The sequence below is a fragment of the Mustela lutreola genome, chromosome 4 (genome assembly GCF_030435805.1).
Source record: "Mustela lutreola isolate mMusLut2 chromosome 4, mMusLut2.pri, whole genome shotgun sequence".
Lineage (NCBI taxonomy): Eukaryota > Metazoa > Chordata > Mammalia > Carnivora > Mustelidae > Mustela > Mustela lutreola.
Window position 1 is genome coordinate 6,065,235 of NC_081293.1, and position 18,468 is coordinate 6,083,702.

At 44.4% G+C, this 18,468-nt stretch overlaps 1 protein-coding gene across 3 annotated transcripts in view; it reads right to left on the reverse strand.

Annotated features, from left to right (window-relative positions):
- The window catches only part of FANK1 (fibronectin type III and ankyrin repeat domains 1), a 105,660-nt gene that overhangs the window by 25,338 nt on the left and 61,854 nt on the right, over window positions 1-18,468 (reverse strand). For 2 of the 3 annotated variants that reach the window (XM_059172865.1, XM_059172867.1), the window contains exon 2: window positions 8,238-8,415. In XM_059172865.1, the coding sequence (XP_059028848.1) occupies window positions 8,238-8,415 (178 nt within the window). Of the gene's footprint in view, window positions 1-8,237; window positions 8,416-14,075; window positions 14,171-14,975; window positions 15,130-18,468 lie in introns of those variants that run through there. The other variant, XM_059172866.1, reaches the window with a different exon arrangement.

The window sequence follows — 18,468 nt, forward strand, 5'->3', positions numbered from 1 at the left end:
ACCACAATGCTCTAAATCTAGAACTCAACCACAAAAGGAAGTTTGAAAAGAACCCAAGTACATGGAGACTAAACAGCATCCTTCTAAAGAATGAATGGGTCAACCGGGAAATTAAAGAAGAATTGAAAAAAATCATGGAAACAAATGATAATTAAAATACAACGGTTCAAAATCTGTGGGACACAACAAAGGCAGTCCTGAGAGGAAAATATATAGCGGTACAAGCCTTTCTCAAGAAACAAGAAAGGTCTCAGGTACACAACCTAACCCTACACCTAAAGGAGCTGGAGAAAGAACAAGAAAGAAACCCTAAGCCAAGCAGGAGAAGAGAAATCATAAAGATCAGAGCAGAAATCAATGAAATAGAAACCAAAAAAACAATAGAACAAATCAACGAAACTAGGAGCTGGTTCTTTGAAAGAATTAATAAAATTGATAAACCCCTGGCCAGACTTATCAAAAAGAAAAGAGAAAGGACCCAAATAAATAAAATCATGAATGAAAGAGGAGAGATCACAACTAACACCAAAGAAATACAAACTATTATAAGAACATACTATGAGCAACTCTACGCCAACAAATTTGACAATCTGGAAGAAATGGATGCATTCCTAGAAACATATAAACTACCACAATTGAACCAGGAAGAAGTAGAAAGCCTGAACAGACCCATAACCAGTAAGGAGATTGAAACAGTCATTAAAAATCTCCAAACAAACAAAAGCCCAGGGCCAGACGGCTTCCCAGGGGAATTCTACCAAACATTTAAAGAAGAACTAATTCCTATTCTCCTGAAACTGTTCCAAAAAATACAAATGGAAGGAAAACTTCCAAACTCATTTTATGAGGCCAGCATCACCTTGATCCCAAAACCAGACAAGGATCCCATCAAAAAAGAGAGCTATAGACCAATATCCTTGATGAACACAGATGCAAAAATACTCAACAAAATAATAGCCAATAGGATTCAACAGTACATTAAAAGGATTATTCACCACGACCAAGTGGGATTTATTCCAGGGCTGCAAGGTTGGTTCAACATCCGCAAATCAATCAATGTGATACAACACATCAATAAAAGAAAGAACAAGAACCATATGATACTCTCAATAGATGCTGAAAAAGCATTTGACAAAGTACAGCATCCCTTCCTGATCAAAACTCTTCAAAGTGTAGGGATAGAGGGCACATACCTCAATATCATCAAAGCCATCTATGAAAAACCCACCACAAATATCATTCTCAATGGAGAAAAACTGAAAGCTTTTCCGCTAAGGTCAGGAACACAACAGGGATGTCCATTATCACCACTGCTATTCAACATAGTACTAGAGGTCCTAGCCTCAGCAATCAGACAACAAAAGGAAATTAAAGGCATCCAAATTGGCAAAGAAGAAGTCAAATTATCACTCTTCACAGATGATATGATACTATATGTGGAAAACCCAAAAGACTCCACTCCAAAACTGCTAGAGCTTATACAGGAATTCAGTAAAGTGTCAGGATATAAAATCAATGCACAGAAATCAGTTGCATTTCTCTACACCAACAGCAAGACAGAAGAAAGAGAAATTAAGGAGTCAATCCCATTTACAATTGCACCCAAAACCATAAGATACCTAGGAATAAACCTAACCAAAGAGGTACAGAATCTATACTCAGAAAACTATAAAGTACTCATGAAAGAAATTGAGGAAGACAAAAAGAAATGGAAAAATGTTCCATGCTCCTGGATTGGAAGAATAAATATTGTGAAAATGTCTATGCTACCTAAAGCAATCTACACATTTAATGCAATTCCTATCAAAGTACCATCCATCTTTTTCAAAGAAATGGCACAAATAATTCTAAAATTTATATGGAACCAGAAAAGACCTCGAATAGCCAAAGGGATATTGAAAAAGAAAGCCAACGATGGTGGCATCACAATTCCGAACTTCAAGCTCTATTACAAAGCTGTCATCATCAAGACAGCATGGTACTGGCACAAAAACAGACACATAGATCAATGGAACAGAATAGAGAGCACAGAAATAGACCCTCAACTCTATGGTCAACTCATCTTCAACAAAGCAGGAAAGAATGTCCAATGGAAAAAAGACAGCCTCTTCAATAAATGGTGCTGGGAAAATTGGACAGCCACATGCAGAAAAATGAAATTGGACCATTTTCTTACACCACACACAAAAATAGACTCAAAATGGATGAAGGACCTCAATGTGAGAAAGGAATCCATCAAAATCCTTGAGGAGAACACAGGCAGCAACCTCTTCGACCTCAGCCGCAGCAACATCTTCCTAGGAACAACGCTAAAGGCAAGGGAAGCAAGGGCAAAAATGAACTATTGGGATTTCATCAAGATCAAAAGCTTTTGCACAGCAAAGGAAACAGTTAACAAAACCAAAAGACAACTGACAGAATGGGAGAAGATATTTGCAAACGACATATCAGATAAAGGACTAGTGTCCAGAATCTATAAAGAACTTAGCAAACTCAACACCCAAAGAACAAATAATCCAATCAAAAAATGGGCAGAGGACATGAACAGACATTTCTGCAAAGAAGACATCCAGATGGCCAACAGACACATGAAAAAGTGCTCCATATCACTCGGCATCAGGGAAATACAAATCAAAACCACAATGAGATATCACCTCACACCAGTTAGAATGGCTAAAATAAACAAGTCAGGAAATGACAGGTGCTGGCGAGGATGCGGAGAAAGGGGAACCCTCCTACACTGTTGGTGGGAATGCAAGCTGGTGCAGCCACTCTGGAAAACAGCATGGAGGTTCCTCAAAATGTTGAAAATAGAACTGCCCTATGACCCAGCAATTGCACTATTGGGTATTTACCCTAAAGATACAAACGTAGTGATCCAAAGGGGTACATGCACCCGAATGTTTATAGCAATAATGTCCACAATAGCCAAACTATGGAAAGAACCTAGATGTCTATCAACAGATGAATGGATCAAGAAGATGTGGTATATATACACAATGGAATACTAGGCAGCCATCAAAAGAAATGAAATCTTGCCATTTGCGACAACATGGATGGAACTAGAGCATATCATGCTTAGTGAAATAAGTCAAGCAGAGAAAGACAACTATCATATGATCTCCCTGATATGAGGAAGTGGTGATGCAACATGGGGGCTTAAGTGGGTAGGAGAAGAATAAATGAAACAAGATGGGATTGGGAGGGAGACAAACCATAAGTGACTCTTAATCTCACAAAACAAACTGAGGGTTGCTGGGGGGAGGGGGTTTGGGAGAAGGGGGTGGGATTATGGACATTGGGGAGGGTATGTGCTTTGGTGAGTGCTGTGAAGTGTGTAAACCTGGTGATTCACAGACCTGTACCCCTGGGGATAAAAATATATGTTTATAAAAAATAAAAAATTTAAAAAAAAGTCAATATATATATTTACCACAAAAGCAAAGCTCTAAAACCAAAATAAGTATTCAGTAAAACTATATGGTTTTAAAAATCATTATCACCACCAGCGAAAACAGAGCTACCTAGCCCAAAGTGAGTTCAAGAGTAGGTAGATTTTCTTGTTATGTGAGTACGCGTCCGTATCTATTGTTACGGGACTCGTAGAGACCGAGCCCTGGATTTGTGGCTTCTGAAAAGATTTTGAGGAGCAAAAATTGAGTATCATATCCAAGCTTCAATGGAATTCAGTGTCAGGTGTCAAAGACCTAGCATCCTTTCAGACCACCATGAAACCAGAGTGCTCCAATAAAGTCCAGCGTTGCTAAGTATCCTCCGGTCTTGCTGAAGCAAGCAGCACCTTCGGCCCTGGGAAAGAGGAATCACACAACTGTTCAGAAGACAGAAGTCACTGGCACAACTAGGGAAGGCTGGAGGCTCTCCCTTGAATCAAGGGGACCCCAGAAGAGTACCAGACCCACACAGGGGCCCTGGTACTCTGCAGCGATCGCCACCCAGCCATGGGGGGACAAACGGAAGCCATTCAGCAAACTCGTGGAGAAAGTGCCAGTTCTGGGGTGCCTGGGTGGCTCAGTGGGTTGAAGCCTCTGCCTTTGGCTCAGGTCATAATCCCAGGGTCCTGGGATGGAGCCCCACATTGGGCTCTCTGCTCAGCGGGGAGGCTGCTTCCCCCTCTCTCTCTGCCTGCCTCTCTGCCTGGTTGTCATCTCTGTCAAATAAATAAATAAAATAAAATAAAATAAAATAAAATAAAATAAAATAAAATAAAAAGAAAGAAAGAAAGTGCAAGTTCCCATGGCCTGGGCATGGTACCTAAATGAATGAGAAAATCTTGGGACTTTTCCACAGTCGATCAGAGCCTATGAAAGTCTAACACACTCCTGTATTTTTGTTTTTAGTCCCTAAGCAAATATTTGATGTGGCAGCTGAACAAACATGGAACCTAAGAAACCCAATACTGGAACGCCTAAAGACCCAGTTGCCAGACTTGCCCTCTCTCTCTATGCTCCCTCCGCCCCCAGTTCCAATCCAGCCTCCTACTGGGGACGGTCCCCTAGGCCAGTCTTGCCCAGCTGCTGCTCCCTGACGTCTCTCCTTGGCCACCACCTGATGCCCCCGCGGAGTCTCCCCTCCTCTCTTCACCCCCCATCTTCCCGTCGTTGTAACTGGAAATGCTCGGGCCCAGTCCCCTCACACCACCTGTGGAAGATGAGATTATTGTTCCCAAATATTTGGGGACAGAACAAGAGTCTCATTCCCCCTGCCCTGTCAAACTCAGACATGACCGTAGGACTTGCTTTGAGCAAGGAAGCAGAAGCAGGAGTGAAATGTATCATTCTGGGCAGAAGCTTCTAGAAACAGTGTGGCCTGCCCTCTGCCCCCAGCCACAGTGACTGGCGACCTCCAGGCAGAGGCTGCTCCCTCAGCCCGGGCGGACATGGAAGACAGACACCGTGGAATGGAGCCACGGCCGACACACCGGGAGTGTCGTGTGGGAAACTGTCGTCCTAAAGCACAGAGATTCTGAAGCTGAGGTTGAATGCAGCCTGACTCGCTGTCCGGAAGGGGCGGGTCTGGATCGAACCCTTGATGCTCCTCTTTCTCTCCCATCTCGTATCGGAGCCACCAGCAAAGTCTTCAAGTCTGTCTTTCAAACCATCCTAAACTCAGCTACGGCTCGCCCGGTTCCATCCTCTCCACCTCACTCACTGTAAAAGCAACGGCTGCCTTGTGCCTCCCTGGGCCTGTTCTCACCTCAGCAGCTAGAATGATCGTCAGAGAGCAAGAGCGTCAACCAGGCCCTGCCGCTCCACAGCTTAGCAGTCGCCCCTGGCTTTCCTGCCACGGCTCTGTCCCAGCCACGGACCCCAGTGACAGCCTCACTGACCTCATCCCCTGCTGCTCTTCTCCTCACCCACTCGACTCCCCTGGGTTCCTGGAACATACCTGGTCCAGTCCCATCTCAAAGGGGCTTCACTTGCTATTTCTTCTACCTGGAATGTTCTTCTTTCAGATACTCTCCAGACTCCAGATCGGCCTCAGCTTCTTCTTTAGCCAGATGCGACCTTCTAGGGAAACCTTTATCTCTGTTCCAAACCCTCAACTTTTCCTATGTTTTCTCCTTGGTCTTCTCACCATTTGTATTTACCTACTCTGCATTTTCACTTATATCTCTTATTTGTTTTTCTCATGAGGGAGGAATTTTTGTCGGTTTGTTCAGTGCACAACCCCTGCATCCAGCAGTGTCTGCAACATAGCAGTTACCCATTAATACATGCAGACCGAATGAATGAAATACAGGATAATCGTGAGTGAATGAATGAAATGCACAGTTGTCATAGGAATTTAGAGGGGCAGACAACAGGTTAGTAACAAGTTTCTCGGTCGAGGTAGAATCCGACCCTGTGGAAGAAAGTGTGGGATGAGGGGACACTGTTCTGACAGGGAAAACAGCTGAACATACACACAGGAAAAATCAGGGCCTGTTCAAAGGACAGGAAACAGATCTCGGTGGAGGATTCCTGCTCAGAAATGAGAGAGACAACAAGGCGGGCAGGTTGTAGGTAGCCTGTGAAGGACATCATGGACGGAGTCTGACCTTCATGCTTCCAGAAATGGAGACTCCCTGAAGAGAACTTGACAAAAGGATGATTAGCAAGACAGAACGGACGGCTGGAAGGCAAGAGAATTCAGCAAACGCGCTCCTGGAGCTCATCAGGGAAGGAGTCCGAAGATGGAGTCTGCATCCTCGAGCGGTATAAATGCCACGACCTCGGGAGGGAGCAGACCAGGCGTTTGCAAAGGGAGAACTCACAAAACCAGGGAAGGGTCTGTGAGGACATCCCTGATTCAGGATCGGCCGGCGGTGAACAGGGACAGAAACAGACAAGTAAAAGGAAGTTCTTAAATCCTGATTCCAAGGTCAGATGTTCTAAACCACTTTTTCAAAGGAAGGCGTTGCTGGTCTGGAGGAAACCTGGAGAGAGCAGGGGAAGGAGCGCCGAGTCGAGATTAACACAGTCTCATCCTGCCACCTAGTGGCGGGCCTCGGCAGCCTCTTCTCGGAGGGTGGCGGTTGGCAGGGCTTGCTACCAGCTCCGTGAAGCCAGACCCTCCTCCCGGCAGACCCCGGAGCAGGGCGGCACTCATGCCTCTGCAGAACGTGCAACACCCCCGACAGACGCCCCAGGCCAGAGGCCAGTGCATGGCTGCTCTCCAGTTGGGGGGCTGGGGGGTGCGGGGAGGTGGTCCCCAACCCCCCTCCTCCGGGGACTGCAGGCAGAGAAGCGAAGAGGAAGGAGCCTAGAGCACGGCCCCACCTGCAGCCCGAGAGCAGGGTGGGCGCCAGGGGACCCGGGAAAGAAACGATGTTTCTTCCCTTCCGCATACTCCTCCTTCCAATACCGTAACTCATGCTTTCAGACTTCAGATGGAAATTACCTAAATGGAGAACACCATGGCATGACCTCATTAAAACACCATTTTCGAGTCATGGGGCCAGAATTATTTGCAGATGGTAACTACATTTCAGATAAATGTATTTGGTTTTTTTGTTGTTTGGGGGGGGGTTATGTGTTGTTGTTTATATCTTAAAAAAACAAAACCACAACCAACCAAACGTTCATTAAATCCCCAGAATATTATCATTCAGGGAAGAGTGAAATCCTCTGTTAATACCCTCAAGATCATCATGATGCCACCTTGAGAAAAGACTGGCAAAATGCCGGAGATGCCCTGGGCCTTGACGGCATCAGCCCCAGTCCGTGAGGCCACCCTACAGCATCCGGTGATGTTAGTCCCCAGGGGACGTGGGCAATACATACACCAGATCTCTGTCATTTCTTACAACCTGAAATGATTCTACAGTTATCTCAAGACTAATTAGAGTTCACACAGCTGTATTTGTATTGCGTTTTTGGTATCCCTAAGATAGTCGTTTCACACGTGGTAAAGCAGTCCAAAGGAAGAAAGGAGTTGGAAAAAAAAATGACTTCTTGATTACCCCAGTTACATTTATTTATTAATCCGTGGGACAAGTACTCAGATGGCCTGCGACGTGCCAGCACGGCCTAGGGGCAGGGGCATCAGGTGTTATGCAAACAGGAATCTTTCCTGCCTCTCTCAGAGTTTAAACACTAGTAGGAAGACAAAACAAACACGCCAACAAGACAGATAATTCCAGCAGAGCTGAAGGTTAGGAGCTCATGAGACAAAGTCAGGACAGAGGAGATGCCTGGGTGGGAGCGCGGCCATTTCCGAAGGCCTTTCGCGGAAGGGATGTTCCACCTGATATTTGCATAGCATGAAGGAAACAGCCACGTGAAAACAGAAGGAAACACGCTCAGGGTAACCTAATGAGGAAGACCCAGCCCTGAGGACCAGCACTGCCTGGGAACAGCTAACCGAGAACAGGAGTGTGCCAGGCGGTCCGGAGGCATCCTGGACAGACAGGGGGTCCCCGTCCACATCTCTGAACACAGCAGCCTCCTCCAATCTCAAATCCTCTTGATTGTGTCTCTACATTTTAGAGTTTTAAAATATACCATTAGAACACTGCAGGAGCCAAAGAAGCTCTCGAAGGTAGAGGAGGCTTTGTTTCAGAGTGACCACTCATGCTGATTTTCCAAAAATTCTAATTCGTGAGCAGCATGCATGCAAATGATGCTGGCTCACTTCTTTCTTTCATTTCAGAATGAGTCTTGTCAGAGACAATAGAAACCATTCCAGCTCATCAGGAAATCAAAGCAAAGTGTTAAGCAATTCAACATTGCACCTACGTATAAATGATACCGTAAGTGTGCATTTTGGGGTCTTCTTCTTCGATCGAGAACCTGAACCACTGCTCCTGAGGTCCTTGCCGTTTTGCTCGCTTTTCCAGATCCCAGTATAATTCGATGCTGTGATGAGTCACTTTGCCCACAACAGGTGGATGAGGCTTTGGGGATGGTGTGATTTCTAAAAAAAAAAAAACAAAAAACAATACAGACTTTCAGGACTCCATTTCCAAAAGGACCCGAGATCAGCTGAATGCATTACAATAGGGAGAGATCAGACTGTTTCCCTCCACATCCGGCACAGATGTAAGTATCCTCCCTGCTGCTTGAAGAATATCGGAAAAGCTCAAGTGACAGAAAATCCAGCTGATGTAGTGAGCTACGACATACTTTGTCGAGAAGATCATATCTTAACCCATCCATACGATAGTTCACTTGTGGATCATTGCAAAATGTTTTATGTATTGCAGATGACAAAGGATTGCTATCTCTTCTAGATTAACAGCTTTTGCAGACTAACCAAGGGAAAAACCCAAAGGCTAATAACCAGCCAGACGAAAGATGAGCAGTGCACAAAACATTGAAAACAAACAGCCCGAACAATGTCCAACAAACACAGAAATTGATAACAATCGTATATAACATCATGTCCAGATGCTCCAGACGAAAGAGCATAACAAGGAGAGATGACAGTGTAGGGAGAGGACGGTCTCAAACATTGCTGGCAGGGAAATGGGAATTCTAGCCTTCTTAGAAAGCAATATGGCAGCAAGCTTTAAAATTAAACATACCTATAGCCGCCTCTCCAGCCACCCCATGCCTGCAGAAACCAGAGCACCAAAGCACAGAGGGATGCCTCTACAAGGACAGGAAATGCTGCAGTTTTTAGCAGGTTACGGCAAACAAGATATTACATGGTCCTTTAAAAATGAACTGTAATATAACATAATAAAAAATGTATACATTTAAAAAAATGAACTAGTTCTAGACTAGATGCCTTGAAAGGATTTCCAGAAGGTATTCTTGAATGAGATGCAGAGAAAGATGCGGAGGAAAATACAGGTTAGTCTGTTGCTGTGGAAGAGGACTAGGGGCACAGCACACCACGGTGGTCAGCATCTGGCTGTTGTGTTTCGTGTTAGCTTCGCCTCCCCTGTGAGATGTTTAACTTCCTTGAGGGCTGGGTCCATGTCTTACACTTTTTTTTTGTTTTTAAGATTTTATTTATTAGGAGAGAGAACACAAGCAGGCAGAGGGGCAGAGGGAGAAAGAGAAAGAACCTTAAGCAGGCTCCACGCCCAGCACAGAGCCCAATGTGGGGCTTGATCTCAGAACCCTAGGATCATGACCTGAGCCAAAATCAAGAGTCAGACGCTTAACCAACAGAGCCACCCAGGTGTCCCAGATGTCTGACACTTGTCTTTAAAACCCTCTGTATCTCACAGGGCCTTTCGGGCCTCAGAAGTTTCAGTGATTTACCAGACTCACTATTCACTAAGAAAGGGTCTTGGACTTCCCAGAAGCCCTGTCTTGGTAGCGGACACACAGACCACAGTCTACTCGCCGCAGACTCTGGGGCATCCTACAGTGTAGCCGTCCTTGAGGAAGGCAGGGCTGCCCTGATCTTGCCTGCTCCAGGCCAGGAGGACAGACAACCACCAATTTCCTTTACTTCCTCTGGATACACCAGGGGACAGCCTGCAAGCTCATTCTTCTCAACTTTATTTTCCTAATATCTACCAAAGCATGGCATGATGGAGTTGACTAAACCTGGGTTTAAATTAATGCTCTGAAACAGTCAAAAATATTCAAAGTGTTTTGTGATAACTCACTAGCCTACGGAGTCGCGAATTCCAGAGTCGTACAATGCTACCTTACCCAGCAGCTAAAAGGAGCTAGGTCTGCATGTAACCTAGGTAAATCTCAATGAGGAGGTGAAAATCACATGCCCAAAGGACCTGCTACATCGCACTGCTTCAGTTTTTACAACACAACACTAGGTATTGTTGGTGAATACACAAATATGCAGTAAAAGTTGAATACGTGCTGGGGAAGAACGCCCACCACCAGGACAGAGTTATCGCGAAGACTTCGGGGAAGGGACGGAGAGATCATGGGGAGGGAGACTTGCCACTGTATTTGTAGGGTTTCAGTTCTTTAAGAATTTAAGACTTGTTTGGCAAAATGCTTCATTTTAAATCTATGTGGTCCATGGGGCTACATGATTTTCAATACTTGAAATATTAAGAACTATAAAAATGACTAACATGACTCATGGGGCTGTTGGTTTCCTCAGAGAAACCTATTTCAATGTCCTACGTACTAATTAATATCTGTGGGGGAAAGAACACATGAACACCTCCTACCTGCCAGACCCTCACCTTGTGGAATCAGCACCTCCTTTAATCCCAGCAACACTGCCCGGAAGGTATTGGAGACCCACACCCTGACATTACGACACCAGTGCTGAGCAACCCTTTTTTCTTTTCTTTCCAGAACCTTCTAGAACCATCCAAAGAGCAGGACTAACAGACCATTGCAGATAACCCCCAATATAATTAGAAGGCAAGTAAACTCCGATTCCAAAGACGCCTGGCTGAGAATCTCAGTCAAAATCAAGACAGGCAAGGAACTCTAATTTAATGCCAAATTTTACAATGGACAAGTCAAATGGCTCACCATGAATTTTTGTGAGGAATAAAAAGATAATGTTCCAGTCATGCTGGGTGACGGGCATTAAGGAGGGCACGAGATGTAATGAGCACTGGGTGCTATATAAGACCGGTGGGTCACTGACTTCTACCTCTGAAACTAATAACACATTGTATGTTAATTAATTACATTTAAATTAAAAAAATATTCCCCGTTATGCGAGCATTTCTCTTGCCTTGCTCTTTACTAATCATCGATACAGTAAATTAACGAGAGATCCCGGTCTGTGAGCTCAGCCCCGGACGATCAGACTTCGATGCCTGAACCTGGCACCAGTTCCACCAGACGTGGCAATGTGCCCACATCTGGCAGCAGTCTCAGGACAGTCAGGGTCCCCTTGCGCTATCACCCCTCCCCCTGATCTGGCCTGCCAGAAAAGGTGTGCTGTTTGGAAAGTTGATTTGTTGTTGTTCCTCATTTAATTTTTTTTTTTTTAAAGGAGTGATTCAAATCTCCCTGGCCCATGGCCTCACCACGGTCTAGCACTCGTGAGTGAAGGTTTACCGAGCGCACAGCCATGGTAGCCGCAGACAGGCTGTGGCTGAGACCCCGTTCCGCACGGCAGTCATACCCCAACACTGAGGGTTTGTGCACAGACCAGCGAGGCTACCCTCTAAGTCTTCCTTACAGAACAACAAAGCTTCCCACGATGCGAATCTCCACCTGGGCAAGAACTGCTTTGGGTGGAAAGCTATTCATTCATGCCAGACAGGACCCTTATAGTCAGGACATGATCGAGCATTCTCATCAGGGAAGAGTTTTGGGGTTTTTTGGGGTGGACAACAAAATAAAACAGCAGAGGAGACCAAAGTTGTCTTCGTCTTTGGCAAACCTCCCGTCATTTGACAGGCGTGTTTTAACCCTTACAACATTGTACTTAGTTTGTGTTTTCTTTGATAAAGATTCTAGTATTTTTGTCATGACTTGCTATTATACACATTTTGGGAACTGGTTTTAGGATCCTAAAATATATGTATAAACAGTTTACAGGCCCAAGTCCAAACCTTAGGATGCCAAGGGAACACAGGCCCGGGACAGCACTGAGCCTCCGTGCGAGCCGACAGCAATGGCCGGGACGAGACCAGCGGCGAGGAGGGGGGACAACAAAACCCCCGGGACGCCCGCTGAGCGCCAGCGCTGTCATAGATGCTGTATGGTCAGTTACCAGTTCACCTTCCCTACAACTATAGGTGGAGATAACAAAAATCCTGCTACCCTTATAAAGTATCAGAGACACAAGAGAGGTCAAAGAACTTGCCCAAAGTCAGACCATAGTATAGGCAAAACCGGGGAATCTGACTCAGAAGTCCCTATTTTTAACCCTGAACTATACTGCCTCGTAGGAGCAGAGATCCAAAAGGTAGACCTGGGTGAAAAATCTTTTCATTCAATCTAAAGTTTTCTTCCAACCCTTTGTTTTATTTTAACTCCAGTGTCATTAACATAGTGTTATGTTTCCAGTGTACAACATAATGGTTCACGGGTTCCATATCTTCCTCGGTGCTCATCACGATGAGTGTCTTTCAATCCCCTTCCCTTTCCCCCTCAGCCCTCCAGCCACCTCCCCTCTGGTAACCGTCAAGGTGTTTTCCAAGAGTTGAGAGTCAGGTTTTGGGGTTTTTTTTTTTCCCAAACCATTCCTTTTAAGTAAGTCTTGACTTGTGAACCCGCTTAAACCCCCAGGAAATTGAAAATGAACATGACAAGAAAAATGGAGACCCCATTGTCTGAAGTGCAGGGCTGTTGCATACCGGAGGGGGAAGGGAGGGGAAGTCCCTCCCGGCCCTGGGGTCAGGGAGACGCTGATCTTCGGGAACTCAGTCCACCAAAAAGAACATGGTCTGAGAAGAGCACAGAACCCTAAGCAGGGGCCAAGAAGGCAGAGAGGCTTGGCTGCCGTTCACCTTGACACTGTGAACGTGGGTAGGAAGACAGCCGGGTGCCGCTTCGTGTCCAGCATGGAACGGAGGGAAAGATGGCGCTGAGAGGCCAAGAAACGGTGACTATAGGGTCTGGAGTAAACAATTAGTGAGAGAGAGAACCCCAGAGAAGTCGGCCAGGCCAGGGAGTACACATCATACTGGAAAAATAGGCTGCATCGAGTGTACGACCCGTTCGGGCACAGATTCCTCCATTTTTCTATTTTGTCACCCCCACACTTCGTGGGGAAGCCAGAATTGCAGCCGGGGGGCAGGAGCGGTGGGGAGCGCATCTACCTTCCCAGCTCTGACTCCCTCTACTCTAGGAGTAACTCAGTGCCTGGATGACAAGTAACATATCTTTCTTAAGGTGACTGAAATCAACATTTTTATAAAAAAAAAACTTTTTTTTTTTTTTTTTTTGAGAGAGAAAACAAACAAGCAGGGAGGAGGGTCAGAGAGCAAGAGGGGGCAGCAGGCTCCCCGCTGAGCAGGGGGCCCGCCGCGGGACTCTGGGCCAGGACCCTGGGATCACAGCCCGAGCTGAAGGCAAACACTTAAACGAACAAGCCACCCAGGCACCCTTAAATTAGTATTCTTAAAAAACTCGAAAGCTCACCTTTTTGCTATTTAACCAAGATGTTCGTATCCAGGGGCGCCTGGGTGGCTCAGGGGAATAAAGCCTCTACCTTCGGCTCAGGTCATGATCTCAGGGTCTTGGAAACAAGCCCCGCATTGGGCTTTCTGCTCAGTGGGGAGCCTGCTTCCCCCACCCCCACCCCGCCTGCCTCTCTGCCTACTTGTGATCTGTCAAATAAATAAATAAAATCTTTAAAAAAAAAAAAAAAGATGTTCATATCCATATTTGTACTTATCTTCTATCATAACCACTATTTGGGGAATTGCCTTTTATAAGTTTTATAAAATGAATGTACAACACACCATAAACATACACTAATAGATACAAATTAAGATGCTACTTTGTTGTTTTAATTCCAGGATAGTTAATATACAGTGTTAGAGGCTACTTTTTATACAGAACTTTTAGAACTCTTTTTCCTGTGAGTATCAGATCTCTTAAAAGATGCTTTTTGCTTAAGTCTGGTAACCAGTGTCAAAATTTAGACAATCACAGAATCTCATGTCACAGGCTCTGGCTTAAAACTTAACTTTCCTCACGATACAACAAAAAGGAAGAAACAAACCTTACCTTCAACTTTGTGTGGTTCCTAAACAGTTGGTAGGTTCTCTCCATCGTGGTTAACTTATCTGAAAAGTTTTCCAATAGGAACAGGTTGGTGGTGTCTGAGGTCAGGGTGGAAGGGGAGGCGTGGGGGTAAAAGGGGCAGAAATGTATGAGCGTCCAGCTACAAATAAGTCAGGAGAATATAATGCACCATGGACATGGTAAACATATGTAAACACCATCATTCTACATCTTTGCAAGTTGATAAGAGCAGATCTTAAAAAGTCCTCATTACGGGAAGCAAAGAAAAATGTTTTGTAACTAAGTGTGGGAACCAATGGTAACTAGACTCCCTATGGGACCCCAGTGCCACACACACGGATATTGAATCCCTCTGTTGTACACCTGAAACTAATGTTATAGGTCAATTATAATTCAATAAAATAAATACCAAAAGAAAAGGTTTTCCAAATTATGAAAAAGGAAATACTTCAAGGCAGACTGCAGAAAGATGATGGCGTGAGGATTTATGCCTGTGTTGTGCACCACAGACATTCTTTGTAAAAAAAAGTTCTCATGCAAATCTGACAAATAGGACAGTTCCATGCCCCTCCCGCCATTTGCCAAGTAATAAATAATATGAACATAAAATAGAAGCCTCCACACACTGTCCCCATTAGTCCCAGTGGTTACAAAGATGGTAAAAAAAATATGGCTCTCAAGCACACAAGAAACCCACCTTTTAAAGAACTATCATTTACAAAGTATAGGTCTAAACACAAATGCTCTCAGGTATAAGTAAGCCACTGTACAACATTAGCACCCTAATTTTTAAATTCAGGTTGTAATAATATAATAAAACAGAAATGTGCCAACCCTATAAAAGGAGATTCAAAGGAGGAATTAGTACCAATATCCAATTACCCAGGTCTCCTGATGACGGGCACGTGATGGGATTTGAAAAGCTACGGAGGGAACTCGTGATCGCAGCCCACATTGAAATTAGTGGTGATGACGGTCACAGAAAGCACAAAATGATGGAGAAGCAAGTAGGAGTCTCATCGCTGTCGATACAGAACCACCGAAGCAGAATGGCCCTTTCCCTGTCCTTCCAAAGACACCTGCAAATTTATTGAGGTCAAATTTCATTGACAAGGGACATCTGCATCCTGGCCTCAAGTGGCAGGTGGTTTGTAATGAAGATGACAGCACACTGAGGGGACATTATATAAAGGACAGTGGTGACTGCCACCTCGAAGCAATTCGTCATGGCTTGACCATCTATTTATAGCAACCATAAATCAAAACCATATTCCAAATCAATATGACAAGGAGATCATAACCGTTCCTACACCCTGGATTTTTATAAGTATCCCACAATGTTTGTCATGAATACGTACCAAAGAAGGAATTTTCAGTCAAATATCACAGTAGCCACAGAGCGAGGACGGCTTTTTCCTTTAACTTAAAAATGAGATGCGACAGCCAAAATGGCCTTAGCTCCACCAAACTATCCTAGTGTTTTCATAGAATGGGATTCTATAAAACCCCAATAGATGAAAGGACCAAGGATAGAAGTAGACAAGCTGGAAAAATTATAACCACCAGGAAATACAATTAAGAAAATGCTCAAAGTTACTACTAATCAAAACGGAGTGTTGAGAAAGCAAAAACAGATAGATCCATGGACACGAGAACGAACTGGTGGCTGCCAGCGGTGGGGGAGGCGGGGGGGGGGGGGCGGACAAAGAGGGTGACGGGGCGCAGGAGATCCAGGCTTATAGTTCTGCACCAGATAAGTCAAGGGAATGAAAGGCACAGCACAGGGAAGACAGTGTCTGATCCTGCAACTGCATTTACAGTGACAGATGGGAACTACACTCGGGGTGAGCACAGCGTAATCACCGCGCTGTAGGTCATGCTGTTACAACTCATGGAACATTTTGTGCCAACTATACTTCAATGAAAAGGAAGCAGGATGGGGGTGGGGAGGGGATGCTAAAATAACTGAAGTACCATTTTATTTATAAAATTTGATGAAAATTAGCACAGGGTATTACCCTTGCATGTTTAAGGCTGTGACAAATCTGGTTTACCTACACATTGTGGGAAGTCCTGAGCATAACCCTTTACTAAAGCTATTTGGCCATGTTCCACAAGGATTATACAACATCCCACCTGGTGACTCTTCACCTAGCAACATGTCCAAAGAAAATAATCCAAAACCAAAAAATAAATATAAAACCTAAAGGGTTTTTGTATTGTGTGTACTTCATTCTATAAAAAATAATAAAAAATAAAGTCAAACATTTAAAAAAATAGAAAAAATAGTGTAGTGTCCTCACACTCGGCACGCAGCTTCATCAATGATCAGCATAACCATGGCCACTCTTCATCTCTGCTTCCACCAAACCCACCACTCCCACAAACCTGGATTATTTAATAGCTAAATTTTAATGAGCATTCATTTTGTATCAGACCGTGTTGTAAGCAATTTGCATATCACATCTCATATATTGCACTCCTATATCACTGATACAATATATCACTTAATCTTTAAAACAACCCTAGGAAATCCTAGAAATTCCTCCATTTTACAAATGGACTATAGTTAGAGGACACATAGCTTGCCAGACTATTGGGGGCATCCAGTACGCAGCAGAGCAAGGCTTTGAACGCAGGCAACATGACACCACAGCCATGCCCTTAACCTCTGTATATACCACCTATGAGCTCCCTACATTTGACTACACAGCACACTTACATAAATAACAGAAAAACCAAGAAAATCACCTTAGCATTCTTGATAGCCATAAAAACTGCAAATGACCTATATGTTCAAGAACATGGAATTTGTTGTATACACAGTGGTATGCAAAAATACTTCGCCACTAAAAAGCCACATGGGAGAATATATACTAATGCCAATATGTTTGATATGCTAAGGGAAGAACTCAAATTTGCATAGACACTGATTATAATGGTATAAAATATACAGATGCATATACAGAAACCCTTAGAAAAATGAGAGGCAATTAGAGCAGGATTTATGGCTGATTTGGGGGTAAGTTCTATTGTCATTACAGCATTGGATATGAAAAAAAAAATCCAAAATTGGATTGCACATTTTCACGTATCCTTAATGAAAATAAAATTCAGCAAAGATCAACGATCAGCCTCGACTCTCTCTCCCTGAGCTTACATGTACCTGGATAAACAAGTCTGATAAACAAGTCTGATAAAAATATCCAACAAGTCAGTGTGGATGCTTTGTAGCCTGAGACGCCTCGGTTACACTCCGGCTCAAGTTACTGACCATGTTAGTGTCAAGCAGACATTCTGCATGTACTTCCAAGGGAGAAGTTTACTTTACATTGATTCATTCAGTCTATCTGTGGGACACCGCCTCCATCCCAATGGCACAAGCATGACCCAGACAGAGAGGGCAAGGGCGCTAAGAGACCCGACACAAAAGCAAAACAAACAAAGGCAAACCAGAAGCACAAGGCAAGGAGAGGAGAGGCAGCAGGTGCATCTTGGGTTGGGGGGGCAGTGGCGGCTGGGAGGGGTGGTGAGATGCTCTCAAGTGAGGTGTGAAGGGTCCGAGGGGTAAGTCTAGCAGGGCCTGTAGGCTGAGAGGACACCATCTATTAAAAAGCATTTTCATTTTCTTTGGGGCTCTTGGGGGGTGCAGTCAGCTAAGCGTCTGACTCTTGGTTTGGGCTCAGGTCGTGATCTCAGAGTTGTGGGATCTCGAAGCCTGTTGGGCCCCATGCTCAGTAGGGAGTCTGCCTGTGACTCTCTCTCCCTCTCCCTCTGCACTTCCCCTCAACTCACTTTCCCTCAAAAATGAACAAATCTTTTTAAGATTTTAATAGAAACATTTTCATTTTCTTGGAAAATTTCCTTATATTTTTATTGCCAACCACCCTTATCTTCTAAGAGAAAATAATACAAAATGCAAACTGCTTAAACCTGCTTCTCTCTACTTTGCTAGAAAGCTTTTAGAGGAAAACAGAAACCACACATAAAGCAAAACTCAACAAACAAAAAACAAAAGACACAACCTCCCAGAGTAATTATTAGGAACTGTAGTCTCGTGTCCTGGATCCACCGCTTTCTCCTGCCTCGGGAAAAAGAGGATAAATCAGGAGGACTGCCTCCCTTTTCCCCTCCCTTGCTCCCTCCCAAATTTCCCACAAAGAAAAAGCAACAAAATATTGAAAAGTGATTTGAAATGTATAAGGAGCTTCAACATAAGATAGGGGTAATGCTTTGGAAAACATTCGCTTTGTCCTTTTTGCTATGTGGAAACCCTGCTTGGAATTCCATATGGGCAACAGGTAGTAGACAAAACAGGAGATGTGTTTCCACACTATTTCTTGCCCAGACTATTTTCTGCACAGGACACTCAAGC